This window comes from Pseudovirgaria hyperparasitica (genome assembly GCF_010093815.1).
Source record: "Pseudovirgaria hyperparasitica strain CBS 121739 unplaced genomic scaffold EJ05scaffold_3, whole genome shotgun sequence".
NCBI lineage: Eukaryota > Fungi > Ascomycota > Dothideomycetes > Acrospermales > Acrospermaceae > Pseudovirgaria > Pseudovirgaria hyperparasitica.
Window position 1 is genome coordinate 936,350 of NW_022985551.1, and position 15,004 is coordinate 951,353.

General features: G+C 53.8%; 4 protein-coding genes across 4 annotated transcripts; 1 reads left to right on the forward strand and 3 right to left on the reverse strand.

Moving 5' to 3' along the window:
* The first annotated feature begins 1,829 nt into the window (after window positions 1-1,829).
* On the forward strand, window positions 1,830-4,406 carry EJ05DRAFT_508194 (uncharacterized protein). Its single transcript, XM_033747990.1, has 2 exons — window positions 1,830-2,392; window positions 2,454-4,406. Exons 1-2 carry the CDS (start codon window positions 2,106-2,108, stop codon window positions 4,126-4,128), a joined length of 1,962 nt encoding a protein of 653 aa, XP_033603417.1. The 5' UTR covers window positions 1,830-2,105; the 3' UTR covers window positions 4,129-4,406.
* Window positions 4,277-6,837, reverse strand: EJ05DRAFT_248065 (uncharacterized protein). Its single transcript, XM_033740136.1, has 3 exons — window positions 6,325-6,837; window positions 6,092-6,265; window positions 4,277-6,029 (listed from the first exon to the last, which is right to left on the reverse strand). The coding sequence occupies exons 1-3, from the start codon at window positions 6,515-6,517 to the stop codon at window positions 4,426-4,428; spliced, it is 1,971 nt and encodes a 656-aa protein (XP_033603418.1). The 5' UTR covers window positions 6,518-6,837; the 3' UTR covers window positions 4,277-4,425.
* EJ05DRAFT_248026 (HET-domain-containing protein) lies at window positions 6,838-9,673 on the reverse strand. Its single transcript, XM_033740135.1, has one exon. The coding sequence runs from the start codon at window positions 9,294-9,296 to the stop codon at window positions 7,158-7,160; it is 2,139 nt and encodes a 712-aa protein (XP_033603419.1). The 5' UTR covers window positions 9,297-9,673; the 3' UTR covers window positions 6,838-7,157.
* A 377-nt stretch (window positions 9,674-10,050) lies between these two features.
* On the reverse strand, window positions 10,051-12,053 carry EJ05DRAFT_491816 (uncharacterized protein; the record flags this gene model as incomplete). The annotated part of the gene is made up of 6 exons (XM_033746003.1): window positions 10,051-10,859; window positions 10,907-10,976; window positions 11,036-11,385; window positions 11,438-11,514; window positions 11,554-11,652; window positions 11,710-12,053. 6 exons carry the CDS (start codon window positions 12,051-12,053, stop codon window positions 10,051-10,053), a joined length of 1,749 nt encoding a protein of 582 aa, XP_033603420.1.
* Between the last annotated feature and the right edge of the window lie 2,951 nt (window positions 12,054-15,004).

Consider the following 15,004-nt stretch of genomic DNA (forward strand, 5'->3'; position numbering starts at 1 on the left):
GCTCCTGCAACCGATCCAACTCCCCAACCTCATCCAGCAGCGCACACGTCTCCCCCGGCCCCGCAATCCAAGCAGTCGTACACGCCATCCTTGCCCTAAAATCATTCGCGCCGCCGGCACTCAAGAACTGATCGCCCACATGCAGCGTCTTCGCGCCCTCGACCCCACCGAAAAACTTCTGACACGCCCGCACGCCCCAGGATTTATCGCCAATGTCGACGAAGACGTCGGTTCCGCCGTTGAAGGCGCAGAAGGGCAGGCGGCGGCCGACGGGGGAGTGGTCGAGGGCTTTTTGCACGGCCAGCACGGTTTCTTCGAGGTTTTCGCGGGAGAGCTTTGCGGGGGGGGTGTCTGTGGTTGGGGGGTTAGGGATGATGCCGACGGCGCGGGGCTTGCGGATGAGGGTTGCGGGGAGGGAGAGGGTGGAGATTGTGCTGCGGAGGGCGGACTCGGCGAGGTCGAGGAGGGCGGTGATGTCGGCGTCGGTCCAGAGGTGCATTTCGGGGAGCTGCCAGTCTGCGCGCGGGACGGGGCGGAGCAGGCTGGGCTGGGAGGGGTCGAAGGCGAAGCAGTAGTTGCTTTCGCCGCCGAGGATGACGAGGTTCTGGTTGTGGGGGGAGGCGGTTGTCTGGATGGCGTCGAGGAGGCCGTGGAGGCGGTGGTAGTAAGGGGTTGCGGTCGGGTAGCCGGCGGCGGTGACGATGCCGATGCGGGTGCCTGCGCGCATGAGCTGGAGGATGCGCGGGATGACGGGGTTGTCGGGGGTGAGCTCCATGCCGTCGTCGTAGAGGGTGACGTCGCCGTCGAAGGTGACGAGGTCGAGGGGGCCGGTGCGGACGAGTGACATTACCTGGGCGGTGTTGAGGATGAGGCGGATGTCGTTGAAGGAGGGCGGGACGTGGCGGCGGCGGGAGATGAGGCGGCGGGTGTCTTGGTAGATGAAGGCGTCGTGGAGCTGGAGGGGCGTGAAGAAGGTTGAGACGGTGGGGACGAGGAGGCGGAGTTTGGAGCGGTCTTCTGTGCCTTCGAGTTGGTGGATGACTGGGTGGGTGGGTGGATGGTTAGTGGTGTTTTGATGCTGTGGAGTTCATATGAGAAGAACGGGGCGTACTGTGGTCGTTTATGATGCCCTCTACGTCGCGCATGATCTCTGCGTATCTCTTGTGTGCTCCCTCGGCGGACACCCGGATCGACTCATGGCCGGGCTCGAAGATGGCCGTAGGCTGAGAGTGCAGGACAAAAGGCACGGCAAGGAGTCCCTGGAGCCCTTCATGTCAGCTCCTAGCACATCGTGGCTGCTATCAGGACCAAGGTCAAGGTCGTACTTTGATCCATTCAATCTATGACAGACGGTTTAGCAGGTGTCTCTTTGAGTCGAGTGTGTGTATATCACGGAGTATTGATGCTCCGGACAGCAGGCTCACCAATTGGTCCCTTCGATGCGACTACAGTCCCATTCCCAGCATTGGTTAGCGAGAGCGAGCAAGCTAGATTTATATATACCCCCGTCGAGGAGTACTGGTGGAGTGGACGCACCTTGAGAGCATCTGTCAGATGGATTAGCATAAGTGAAAGCTGTAGTCTGTCTGTCAGACCAGAGGCACATGTTTTGCAACGTACATTCGACTCGATATCGTGTAGTCATTGTTTTGTTGTTGGAGTTTGAGAGTAATAGTAGTAGCAGTAGCTATTATTATATCGTTCTTGGGGACCCCGCGAGCTTTAAGTGGATGGATTAGACGGGAAGCCGGAGCTTTGCACGGACCGGGTCAAACGTTCATATATACGCCTCCGCCCTCCCTCTCCAATGTCCAAGGTGGAGCAGCAGCACCGGGAAACTGACTTGTCGTACCGTACAGCGGAGGAAGTGAGTGGCCGACAGATCTATTCACTAGCAGCTAGCTGCAGCGGCCTCGTGGCTACTTTCGCGACTCGCATATATCGTCCTACTCGGTCAACCAACCTCCCTCGCTCCAAGCCACCCGAAATTACCTAAGCCGCTTGCAGCCGCGGTCGGCGGAACGCGTTGAAGCTTCACCAAGCTCAGCTCTCCACCAACGCGGTCGATCTGCATACCATTGAGCACGCACACGCACTATAGAATCATGACCGACACCTCCAAGTCCGCCTTCTCGCTCTCCCTGCGGCCCTGGCCGGGTCAGAGCAAGCAAGCAGAGTCCAGCGCAGAGCTCCAGGCCCGACTGTTCCAGCAGCGGGGCCACTTTCGTCACATCACAGAGGCCGGGCTCGAGGAGGAGATCCGCGCGGCGGCGGCTGGCGAGACAAAAGACGGCGAGGATGCCGACTCGCACGAGGGCGAGCATGAGCTTACGGAGAAAGAGTGGCGGGAGAAGCTGGTGGCGCAGAAGATACTGATGTTAAATTATCTCCAGTAAGTCTGGCCGGGGTGGAGTCTTCGACGTTGTGAGTTCGCGTACTAACGTGAAAGACAGACAGGCTAACAACGAAGCCATGATTGCGCGCGACTTTATATCGCTCCTCATCTCGAAAGACTCGCCCAAGACCGCGCAGATCTCCCTTTCACCGGCGGCGAGGGAAGCGGTGCCGATGGGGTCCCTGGGCTGGACTAGGTGGCATCGTCAATCAGCGCTAGAGCCGACGAGTGAAGAGAAGGAGCAGGAGGAGCGTGATGCGCTGTTGGCGCAAGGCGCGCGAGTACAGGCGCTGAACAACGCAGCTGATATCCTATTAAATGCCGCCACGCGCCTGGAGACGGACGTGCGGCGAGAGACAAAGTACTGGGAGCAGGTGCTGTCCATCACCGAGAAGGGATGGTCGGTACGAAAGATTCAGAATGACAGGTTCAATATGGGTGTTCAGTTAGGGTTCGCGGAAGCAAGTGATCAGTTCAAGAGGAGGGGATTCACTCCACTACGGACCGACGAAGACGGCAGTGTGATTCTGGACCAGGAGCTGACAAAGACACCGCATACCCTGAGAGTGCGCATCGTACAGGATGGGGTCATTCTGGGCACATCACAGCTTCGGCAACACGTCAAGACAGATCATGCCGAACTCGAACAACTGATTGGACGGGCCAGAGATTCCCTCTTCGACGAGGAGCTCTTCCATGAAATATCTCTAGAAACACGGGAACTCTTGTCCTACGACGTCAAGATGAAGGACTCCACCATACGCATCCCCCTAATGTCCCCCACCCAAGAAGCAGACAACAAGCGCGAGATCCAAATCGACCTCATGCAGCTCAGCGAGTCCACCGTGCCATCCCACGATCCAAGCCTCGACGACCTAGCACAAAACATCGCCATCGCACTCCGCCTGCTCCTCTCACGCGTCCATCGACAGCGACTCCAGCGCCGCTCCGAGCTGCCCGCCCCCCTCTCCAGTCGCAAGGAGCAGAAACCGCCAGAGGCCATCCTCAGACCGCTAATGGCCTTCTTCCTCCATCGCCGCGACGCAGCCGCCGTACGGCACTGTCTCGAACAGACGCGCAAGATCCTCCGCTCCGCCGGCCTGGCCATGCCCCTCGAATTCCACACCTGCGAAAGCATCACATCCTCCATCACCAAGAACCTCGCCTCGTCCACGTCTCCTTCTCCCTCCCCCATCTCCACCCTCCTCGCCCCGTTCGTCCAAACCCTCCACTCAACCGCCCTCCTTACCCTCCCCTCCTCTTCTTCCCAATCACCATCATCATCAACCCCCCTCCACATAACCCTAACAATAAGCACAAAGCTCTCCCCCCCAACCTTCGGCACCCTCTTCACCCTGCACCCCCCCGCCCTCTCCATCCCCACCGTCCCCGCCCTCTGCACCCACATCCACACCCTCCTCGCCCTCGACATAGCACACAACATCCTCGGCCCCCGCGTCCTCCCCCGCTTCAGGCCCGACGAGCGCCAGGCAATGCTCTACGGCGTGCTCGGCGGCGCCGCAGACACAAACGCCCATCCGGACAAGGCGTGCATGGTCAGCGTGGCGCTGCGCAGCGATCGTCTGGTGGTCAGGCGGAAGATGGTCAAGGCGAAGCAGGGGCGGGAGGATGTGCTTTATCATGTTTGGACTGCGGAGGGCGGTAGCAGTGGGAATGAGGTGGTGGTGGATATTGCCGAGGTGGTGCGTAGGTTTGTTGGTGTGGTGGCGTAGGTCTGGAGATTGAGGATATGGAGAGATGGTGGGAGTATGCGTAGGAGTAGTAGTAGTAGGGCAATCTATGTGATAATCTATAAGCCTGCATTGTTGTTGTTTGCAGGGAAAATAAATATAAGTATTGAGAAAGGACAAAGAATATAAAAAGGCTTTGTAAATGGGTATCCAACGAGAAAACCGCGGTGCCGCTGCTGGTGGTGGTGCGAAGCGACACAGATGCAAATGCCATGTTATCCCGACCATCAATCACATCACCACAAATCAAAAACACTCTCTTGAGCCATCCGTCCTCGCTCACACCTGGCTGAACCTACGCCTACTACTCCTCCCACCCACCGACGGCGGCGGCGGCGGCACAGGCGCAGTCGGCGGCGAAACAGCAGGCACACTCCTCCGAAACTCAGGCGGCGGCCTCGGAAAGCCCCCCCTACTATCCCGATGATCTCGCTCCCTGAACCGCTCCCGCTCCCTTTCCCTCTCACGATCCCTCTCACGGTCCGAAAACACAATATCCTCGTCGTCAATCTCCCACGTGTCCATGCTGCCGCGTCTCCGACTGACCGCTCTCGGAGGAGGAGGAGGATGGTGCCGCCCCTCAGGCCTCCCGCCATCCACACTGCGAGCCCTCCTCGAGCCGGCACCAGCCGCAGACGGGCCGACGCTCGTCCGTCTCGAGGACGCGCGGCCCTCGCCGCCTCGTCTGCTGCGCTTCGGCTTCGCGGCGCCCGTGGGCGCAGGCTTGAGCACGTAGCCAAAGGACTCGGGGTCGCGTCTGGCGAGGTCGCGCTCGAGGCGGAAGAGCGGGCTCTCGGGCAAGTCTCTGTTCTGGCCCTTTTCGGCGAGCGGGCGCGGGAGGCGGTAGAAGATGTCTGGGTCTGGGCCGGCGGCGTCGTCGTAGTTGATGTGGAGGGACCAGTCTGCGAGGGCGGGGCAGGTGTAGGTGCTTTTGTCGGCGACGCCGGGGCCGCGGAAGTGGAGGCGGGCGCGCACGCTCGGGTGGATGTATTCGCATGTGTCGGTGAGGAGGCGGTCGGTGGGCCGGTTGGTGGTTGGGTCGGCGGCGTGGTAGGAGCCTGGGGTGCGTGTTTTGCCGCCGCCGAGGGCGTAGAGGCCGGCCATGGAGTTTGGGATCTTGCCAAAGGACCAGGGGCGGACGTCTTCGTCGCGGGAGGCATAGTAGCGGTCGTTTGCGTCGTCTTGCTCGAGGACGTAGGCGCTGCGCATGTCGAGGAAGGGCTCGAGTTGCGACATCATCCACGCCAGCGTGATGTTGGCGAGTTGCTGGTCGTCTTCGCCGCCGCCAATGTTGGAGTGGACGCCAGGAAACCAGACTTGGCGCAGCTTGGTCTTGTTGCCAGCCGGTTTTTCCCAGATGGCCGGGGCGAATGCACTGCGGCGTTCGTCGAGGGCGAGTGCCTGGAAGGCGTTGTCGACGTTGTTCCCGAGCTTGGTGTCGTGGAAGGATGTTTCCTTGGATTGCTGGCTTTGGAGTCCGACTTTTGTGAGCCAGCCGACACGGGGGAGCCCGAGACTGCCTACTGTGTCCCATACCGCAATTGCTTTGATGCGGACCCCTAAGGTTGTCAGCCCTCGCCGCTCGAGCTCTCGCGCATACGTTGGATCGGCGGCACTTGGTTTCTTAGGAAAGGGGACATCTGGATATTTTGGGCGATAGTCGGGGTCTCGCCTATTTTTGACGTCTTGGTGGATCTCAGCTAGGCCTGATAGACCCTTCTTGGTCAAAATGCCTATCACATCCATGAAGCCTGCTATCGAGCGGACAGTAAAGGCACCCCGAGAGAAGCCTATCAGGAAGATCTCGTCGCCAGTTGTGTAGTTGTTGGCGATGAAAGAGTATGCCTCACGAACATTTTCATCAAGGCCTTCTCCAGTAGTACCTAGATTAGATCAGTGACTAGTCCCTGACAAGAAGCAGCATTGACAATGGTGTTCTACGAACCTTGTAGAAGTCGCTCTACCACCCCCCCTCTTGATCCGACCCCAAAATGATAGTACACAATCTGCGGTATCCCGTCCGCGGACACATCTTTGATTGCTCTCGATATCCTCGTGACATTACTCGGAATCGCAAGTTGACCGTTGATGAGGCCATTGTCCGCGTTGAGCCACGTCCCTGCTCAGTATAAGCATTCACTCTGGCTCACGTGACCATTTGTACCCAATACAACTCACCGTCAGCACAAACAATTAATCTCTTGAACGGCGGCCCAGCTATTGGCGGTGGTGGTATTGCAGTTCGTGGCCTCGACACCGAACGCGCGCGCACAACCGACGTTGCCCTCGCCAGCTCCTCCGGATCCGTAACCGGTACGCCATCCCTATAAACATCATAAACCTTGCCGTTAGCCCTGATCTCCGCAGCCATTTTCTGCTCTCTCCCAGCGGCTACTGCAACCCTCAAATCCCTCAACCGTCTTTCAGTTTCCGAAGTCGTTCGTGCGCGTAATGCACACCCGATTTGCGCGTTACGTTAGTCCGGGAAATCGGCTCGGCGCGCGCCGTGAAGCTCTAGCTGAGCTGACAGGAAGACCAGAGGATCCAGCGGAATGTAAAGGTTCGGCAGCAACGCGGTCGACAGCGGAGTCCATGTCCTTGTTCGCATACGGCAGAGAGAGGGAATTGGGCGCGGCCGGTGTGCGAAGAAAGAAAAGAAAGGCTGGAGAGCGTGGGCACGAGACTTGATTGATGCCCATTCGCAGGCATCGTCCTGGCGTTGGGTTGGTGCACTGGTCGTAGGGCAGAAGAGGCGTTGACGCTAGCGTTGTTACGTACGTCCGTCGGCTGGGGCGTCCCTTGCCCCTTGCCCCGGCCATTGCAATATTATGTCAACAACAAAGTTGAACATGATTACCACAACAACAAAAGTGATCTGGAACTATCGCAGGCATAAGTCCTCCGTGTATTGGACTATCCACTGGAAGTGAATCATGACAAGGTGCCCAGGGCTCAGCCTGCACCTTCAACCAAAAAGTACATAGGCATCAAGCCCAAGCTGCATGATATTGCTATCCTAGCGTGATCTCTTTCCATTGCAACCCTGGCTCCAACGATCCTTTATGGAATGCATCGGTATGTATTCTTGCCAATCCCACTCTCTCGGCCAAGGTCTCTGGCTGGATCCAACAGATCATCAGCGCGTAGTATGCGATACCGAGAATCCCGGCTTGAGCATCCGATATGGCCAAGAACTCAAAGACTTCGCAATCGTAGTTCGAATTACTGTCGTTCAAGATGACTTCTCCACACCATTGACCCGAGCGATCCAGCAGACTACGCTTGTATACCCCTGGGGCTACGTTGAACGCAACCTGCGCTAGGCTATTCCAATAAGGACCAGACTCCCGCGAGCCCAACCCCGGCGAAAGACTGAAATGAGCACTCCAGGTGCAAAAGTTTAGACAGCCCTCTATTGGATCGTGTGTTGGATAGTTGGGAAAGTCTTCGTTATTCAATTGCCATTCTCGTCGCAAGGTCCGGCCAAAGAAGTCGACATTGTCGACGTTCGTTTGTCGATATCCATACCACTTGATCGTACCGTCAACCTCGTCTTGACTAACACCACCCTCACTTGATCCCTCACCGGTTGACAACACAAGATCATGTGATGAGTCTGCTCCAATCCACCAGATAACCCATGTGTTTTGTGCCAGCCATTGGTGTAAATCACTGCGAGGCTGGAAGGTCGTCCCAGGATTCCACCACGAGGCGCCACTCCACCCACACCAAGACCAGCTTGGGAGTATGCTACCTGCGCGCTCTTCCAACGGGAGCCGCCGTGAGAGCCCCTTCGGTTCCCAAAGTAGAGACCAGTCGAAATGAGACTTGGGCAGTCCATAGCAAAAGATCAATCCGCTCTTTCTAGAATCCGCGGCATTTGATAGTGCACCGAGAACTCCTTCAAAAGCTAAAAGTCTGTCCCGGGAGAATGCCAACTCTCTATGACTATAAATCTCCACGTGTTTTGACAGTCGGTCTATTGGATTCTGTTGCGGAGTACAGAGCGAGGACGGTGAGCCCATTGTAGACAAAGCCTGGATTTCATCTGCAGAGAGCCGTGATCCAACCTTCTTTCTGCTACGTCCGCATTCGTAGAACACGTCTTCGTCTACAAAGACTAAGGCTCTGGTAGACAAGACCTTCTCTTGGAATGTCCATCCGCGGTGATTCCAGCGAGAGGAGATTATCTGGTCTCTTAGTGTCTTCATGACACCCAGTCTTAATGGGCCATACGAACCAGAGGTTCGAATGAATGCTCGTGACATAGAATCGGGTCCGAAGATACCGGCATTCGCATAGTCGCTACTCGCCGCGCAAATAGTCAAAACAGCTTGTCCGTAGACGGTGTCCATGAATGGAGCAGTCTTGTGGAAATCCTCTAGACTATCCTGAAGGATGCACAGAGAATCTACCCATAGATACTGCACTCCCAGTCGAAAGGCTATATCAACTGCGTCTCGGACCGTTTTGGGTAAGGTTTGGTGATCATCCAGGAATGCTCCCGGTTGTTCTAGAGCAGCCAAATTCTGTTTCGTCAACACCAACGGTGCTGGCTGCGAACCGTTGCTACCCCATACGTAACTCAAGGCGCAATACTTCAATGGAGTCTGCTTTTCTACAAGGCAACGTAACTCCGTGTCGATCACACGAAGTTTAGGCAAGGATCGATCCCGCGTACAGTACATCTGGCAGCTTTTATCGTGGCTATGCTCACATTCTCGTATCCATGAGCGAACCTCATCGAGATCGACTGAGGCAGAAGCTTGAGTACGGCTTGGGTTATGATCATTAAGCAATGCTATGTAAGCTGGTGTGAAGATAGACTCATCGCTGAAAATTCGAAGCCTTCGGTTCCGATCAAGTTGAGATTTCTGTGGCCAGTCCATAAAGCAATTCACTCGATCGCCTTGTACATCGAACCCATCAAACACGATTTCCTCGTTTTGAGGGGTGTAGATCGCATCGCAGAGCAGGTCACAAAAGGTACAGTCATGTCTTCTCTTGAACAAGTCGTCTAGATAGCCAATTCTGACTGCGTGTCCTTCTGTGTTATTGGAAGGAATCGAGCTGTGCGAATAGAATTTAGCCGGGCTAATATCGAGGGCTCGACATGTAGAACAAAGACGTGCTAATGCGGAATCTCCCATGAAAGCGATACGACCAGAATTATTTACGAGTGATAGGGACAGAACGAGAGGTAATACACCTGTGGAAGAGAGTAATGTTATAATATACTTAATTATTGGCGTTGAGTAGCGGCTGAAAACAGGAAGGTGGGGTGACCTGTTCTGGAGTCTGGACACGCTGTTGGAGGCTCACACTATTACACTCAACGAGGCTGAGACATGACTGACCCGTAGAATTGCATTGGAGACGTCAGTTGGGCCATTATCCTTAGTGATCGGGACGCTGACAACACATAGGATCTTGAGGCACACAGATGCAATATCTGCAAAAGATTTCGTCCGCCATGATATGTGGCTCACTTGCAGCGTTTATATATCGAACACCAGATTCTCCAGCACCTTAGACTGAGACTTTAGCCCGTGAACGCCAAAACTTCTTCGTGCAGACTAGCCAGTTGAACCCAACTGTGGCGTAGACTCGGTATCCAGTACACCTCATGGAATATGTCCACCCAAATATGCAAGGTAAATAACTTTACCAGCCCGATCTTTTGGTGCAACCTTACGACGGGTCTCCGTCATATCCTACGTAAGTTGTAAATATTATGTATATATATAAGCCTCGTTGCAAGCAACTCGCCCAAGACGTTGTCAATGACATACGACAAAGAAGACCGCTCCAATGGTCCACATTATATTGCAGAGAGCGACACTGGGGACATAGAATTACAGATCGAAAACGTATAATATTGAGCTGTATCGCAAGGGAAAGATATCATCCCAGGCGCTTCCTTTTACGATCGTCCATTGGCTCGTCCTCGTCGGCTCGTTCTGCAGTTTCTGCAGGATTCAACAAAGAATGGACATTCGATGCCATACTCGAGCGACGCGTAGGAGGTGCAGAGGTGTCAATACCTCTGAAAGGGAACTTGGCGCCCGGCAGTGTCCAGCCAGCATCTGGATTAAGTGATGAGCCTTGTTCCCCAGTCATTGGAGGCGTCGCTTGGCGTGATCCTTGTGGGCGTGGGCGGCTGAACTCATACTGTGCAAGCTGATCTCGAATTTGTTGATCTCCAGTAACTAAGGGACCTCGATGTGGAGACGAGGGCCATTGGGAGCTATTATTGCCTGAGGCATAAGGTGACGGCACTGGAGGAGGTCCTTGCCAGCCGTGTAATCGAATATCTGCGGACGTGTGTCTTCTCGAAAGATTCATTGGCGGCGAGTCATTTGTTGAAGAGTTCGCGAGAGGGTGCTGAATCGTTGGGGGAGGCGGTGGCGGAGGAGCTTGTGCATGAATTGGTGTGCGTTGCGATGGGGAGTAGGCACCGGCGCCGATAGAGCCGTACCGCCTTGGTGATATGGCCAGGTGGGGCGCAGCTGGAGTTCTAAACTGCCCTGGCTGGTTTATATTCGCGAGCGAGCCTCGCCGAGATTCAGATTGCGGCACCTGTCGAGGAGATAATGGCATCCCACCTTCGTGACCGAAGTTCGAAAATATAGCTTGTCTTGCCGAAGGGAGCGATTCCGTAGGGTCGTGTAAGTATTCCAGTTGTCGCTGAACTTCATGTCGCATGGTCATGGCTGATATTGGTTTAGCCAAGCTCCCGCCGTATAGCTTTCGAACATACCATCTTTATGTATTTGATCTTCGGGATTCTGGACTATTCCTGCGATCATATTGGCTAGATCGATGTTGCACTAGCAATATTCGTCAGCGAAAGCACGCATAGAAGTCACTGCCATCGTCTCCATCTAACCTGGTAGCTCCGCATGAGATTCTCCGTGAGTATATCACATTTTTTGTTCAAATAAGCGGCGCCATCTTCACTGCGTGCCAGTCGTTGCCATGCGTCCTGTGCATACTGTTCCAAAATTACCAACCGGGCTTCAATAGGATCTGGCATGGCGTCCACAGGAGCTCCTGTTGGTGGTCCTGTGGGGGGTTTTGGGCCTGTAGAGAAAGAGTCTCGATGAATCAACGCATGACGCGAAGCACGGCGCTTGATTTCTCTCAGGCCAATAAGATCGCCTCTCTTGAAGTTGCCATTCCCGTGTTTAAATTCCCACAAAGGGGTGTCTGGTGAGCCCGTGTGGAAGACGTCGCTGACTATGGCTTGATCAGAACTTGCTGCGACTGTAAGAGGTATACCGGAGCTTACCTTTGTGAAAGCCGTACATGTTCAATTGTCGAACAAATGACGATATATTTGTGTGCTTGAAATATGATCCACGAGACCTTAGCATTCTTTATATCGTATCTACAGTATTCACTTACGACAGAACTTTTGAGAACTCGCTCGAGGGAGACATGACGAAACTTTCGTTGGTACTGGACCACGAGATCAAATGTTGTATAGTTTGATCTTCTAGCATGCTGATATTGGTCAGTATTTGTAACGTAAAGATCGACGACCGTCGACTGCCTACTTACTTATATAGTTTATGAATAAAAGCGGTCTGCACTACTTTTGGCTGCTGTGCAGCGGCAGCAGCTCCGACTGCCGAGCCGGTATTACCATTCGTACCCTCCGTATCTTGGTTGGAGACATGCAGTTGGCTATTGCTAGGTCCAGTGCGCTCAGCGGAGGGGCTACTCATAGCCGGTGGTCCCATAGTTTGGTCGTGGGAAGGTGAAACATCCATCGGATCGCCCGGGACCGATAAATTCGAGGATGCTGAAGTGGACGGAAGGATTGGAATGGACTTGTGAGATCCACTTGTGTGTTGATCGGCTTGAAATGGGCTTCTGGAAAGAGACTCTGTTGTGGATGCCATCGCCGCCAGCAACTCTTTTGATTATCGATCTACACCGCCCAAAGCGCGCAGTCCAAATTCAGACGATGCCTATGAGATGGACGCCACAATGTACGAAGTCAAGATGTGTAGGCCAGTGACCAGGCAGCTCAGATGGTGTTGAAGGCTATTAGAGGTATTCGTGGGGCGTCGAGCTTATTGCATCGTACTTGGATGACGAGTATCTATCAAGACGATTGAGGTATACAAGCGCTTTTTGGACTATTTCCAGAATCGTGATGCGATCGCTTCGCAGACTCTGAAAAGCTTGGTATATAGCTGGCACTATTCTGGAGGAGAGGAAGGTAGTGGTTGCGCGTTGTGGACCACGGAAACCGAGCGATGAGGTAAGAACATGTACATGCGGACTCTGTATTGATGATGAGTATCGGGCTTCTCCCTCCAAACATGAAGCTTACCTTAAGAGCTCCGTCGAGGCCGGTAGGATGCGCGGATGGTAATGGGAGGAGGGGAAAGGAGAGGTAGCTTGGGAAACTGGGGTATAGACTAGCTCGACCGGCAGATAGCGATACTGGAGAGCTGGATGAGGAATAAGATATGCATGGATTATATGGATTGCAAGAGGATATCCAAACCGAAGCTAGATTGCCGTTTTCGACAACGAATGATTCAAGAAGGTCTGCGCGTCGTCGACGCTGTTGCAGCTCGAACGACAAAAAGGGAGGAGTAGGGCCGGAGAGGGTCCAAGAAGCTCAAGCAGCTGGTCCGGGCGTTCGTCCAAGCCCCCAGCACAAAAGCCATGGATCTCATCTTTGGCGTGCTCAGGCTTCTCTACGCCCAACGCCCATCCCGAGGTATGGGTGCCCGGTGGCCCCAGTCCCAACCTGTGGCCCCGGACGATCATTGATACACTAGAACGCCATCGTCTAGGATGAGAAGACTGTAACTGTGTTTGAGCTGCAGGTGTAGCTATCCCGCGACGATACGACGCAGACAATCCCGGCTTTTTGCAGCAGGACATAATTCCATTGGCCCTACCTGAATACTTTGCTCTCACAGCCTGCACCAAGACTCGACTCGACCTGGTTGCGGAAGATGCTGCTTGCTGCTTTGGATCCCGGTAAACCTACAGATTTAGTACATTGCCGTTTTGCTTTCTCCGTAAAGTTGGACTCTGATAGCACAACAGCCGATCCATCGCGCCACAGAAGCTTGGCCAAAGTTTGGATGTATTTAAACCCGGCTTGTACCGAATGGTAGCGAATGGATCTGATTATCATGACGTGACTCAAAAACTTCTGACATATGAAGAACGATTCTCGCACTTAAAAAGCTTAATCAGCAATCCGTTCAAGTACCTGGTCTATAGCCTCATTTTCGTAATGTATGTGGTATGTATATGTAATATGTATTCAATTCCTGATGCAATCAATTCAGCACATAGACCTGCTTCTTGACGGAAATACATCGGTGTCGCAATTGCTGTAGACTTTCTCGCTTCATGCAGGTGAGGTCGTGGATGTTGAAATAAGACCGGCTTTCTTTCCCTTCCTAGTAGTTGTACCCACTTTCTTCCTATGTCTGAATTGCTGAATGATCGGGCGGATTTATATCCAAACCAGAAAGTATATGCTCAAACATTCTGATACATCGAAAGATTCGTTTCCGGATACACTCAGTGTTTATTTATCTCATCACTTCGTGTATACGGCGCGTGCTCCTCGGTGTTCGGAGGTTTAGTGTTATCCTATCATGGGTTGACGCTCGCGTAGACAACTTCTTTGGGGTCCTTGTAGGCCCAGTTCTTCTATACCTAGAGCAGCGAACTCCTTCTTTTCCTTGCCATCCTCCATCAAGTATGACCTGGGGCTTGGAACTTTCGTGATTGGAACATACTCAACATCCCTCGTGTCGATGCTCGACTTTTGCAACGCTGGCCGTCTAACCCATCAGAATATCCTCAAAAGTCACCATGGTCCAGTTTCAAGGACCCATAGTCCTACTCGGAGAAGCTCATGACGAGTGAACTTTCTGTTCTCGCATCTTGTTTTGTATTTGAGCCTGGAAGACTTGTACCTCCTCCAATTTTCAGCCTAGTGCTTCCGTTACCAAGCCCACTGAGGCTCTTACGGCGTTTTCCGTCTCGGCTTGACACCGTCTACCAGGAATCTTATTCTTCCGCTGTCTAGCCCATGATTCGATGGACCAATTGCAACCTTCGATATGGATATCAACAAACCCTGCAACGCAGCCAGCCCGGATGTCAGCGCATGAATGATCTTGAAACAAGCTACTATGGATATCAGGCATTCGAAGCGTAACTCACATGAAGTTTTAGGATCAATGCGATGCTATCCACCATGAGAGGGTCAATTGACCAAGTTCTTTACTGAGAGTCATCAAGAAGACCAGGACAAAGGCTACAGAACTGAGTTATGTGTCCTCCTATACGTAATATGACTGATTGAGAAGCACCAGACATCTTGTATAGTTCGTGACGAGACTTTTCTCATCCGGCCATCCTTAGCTGTTGGCGATCAACCTCGCTGCTCCCAACGTACGCGAGGTGGTCCGGGTAGCGATAAGGCATCTGCATCAGCCGCGTGTGAAGACGACGCGGACATCAGGGGGGTTCAGGAAATCGGGTTCGCTAAGTCTTCCGCAGAGAGTCCGGGCCGGTGTCAAGGAGGTCGAAATAGCATAGCATGATGGTACAAGTTTTGCTGATTAAGTGAGTTCACGGAGGGCGGAGCGGGACACACCTGGGCAGATCACTAGTTCCAACGGCTGCTCCCGCGGCGTGGTTCCACTAGATGTTGCGGGCCACATGCACAGGGTCATGCAACAACAATGTCATGGGAATCAGGTTCTGTCATTGGAAGATGGATTGACAAGCCTTTGCAGCTTTGAAGCAACATCAATCTACAGCGGCTACGTAAGTAATAAAGGTCGGTAATATGGATCCTACATGC

Bases quoted from the DNA above. Each gene is read 5' to 3' on its own strand.
- EJ05DRAFT_508194 (XM_033747990.1), top strand. From the start codon at position 2,106: ATGACCGACACCTCCAAGTCCGCCTTCTCGCTCTCCCTGCGGCCCTGG. The intron at 2,393-2,453 runs GTAAGTCTGGCC...CGTGAAAGACAG, and splicing joins CTGATGTTAAATTATCTCCA to ACAGGCTAACAACGAAGCCA.
- EJ05DRAFT_248065 (XM_033740136.1), bottom strand. From the start codon at position 6,517: ATGGCTGCGGAGATCAGGGCTAACGGCAAGGTTTATGATGTTTATAGG. The intron at 6,266-6,324 runs GTGAGTTGTATT...TATACTGAGCAG, and splicing joins ATTAATTGTTTGTGCTGACG to GGACGTGGCTCAACGCGGAC. The intron at 6,030-6,091 runs GTTCGTAGAACA...GATCTAATCTAG, and splicing joins GGTAGAGCGACTTCTACAAG to GTACTACTGGAGAAGGCCTT.
- EJ05DRAFT_248026 (XM_033740135.1), bottom strand. From the start codon at position 9,296: ATGGGAGATTCCGCATTAGCACGTCTTTGTTCTACATGTCGAGCCCTC.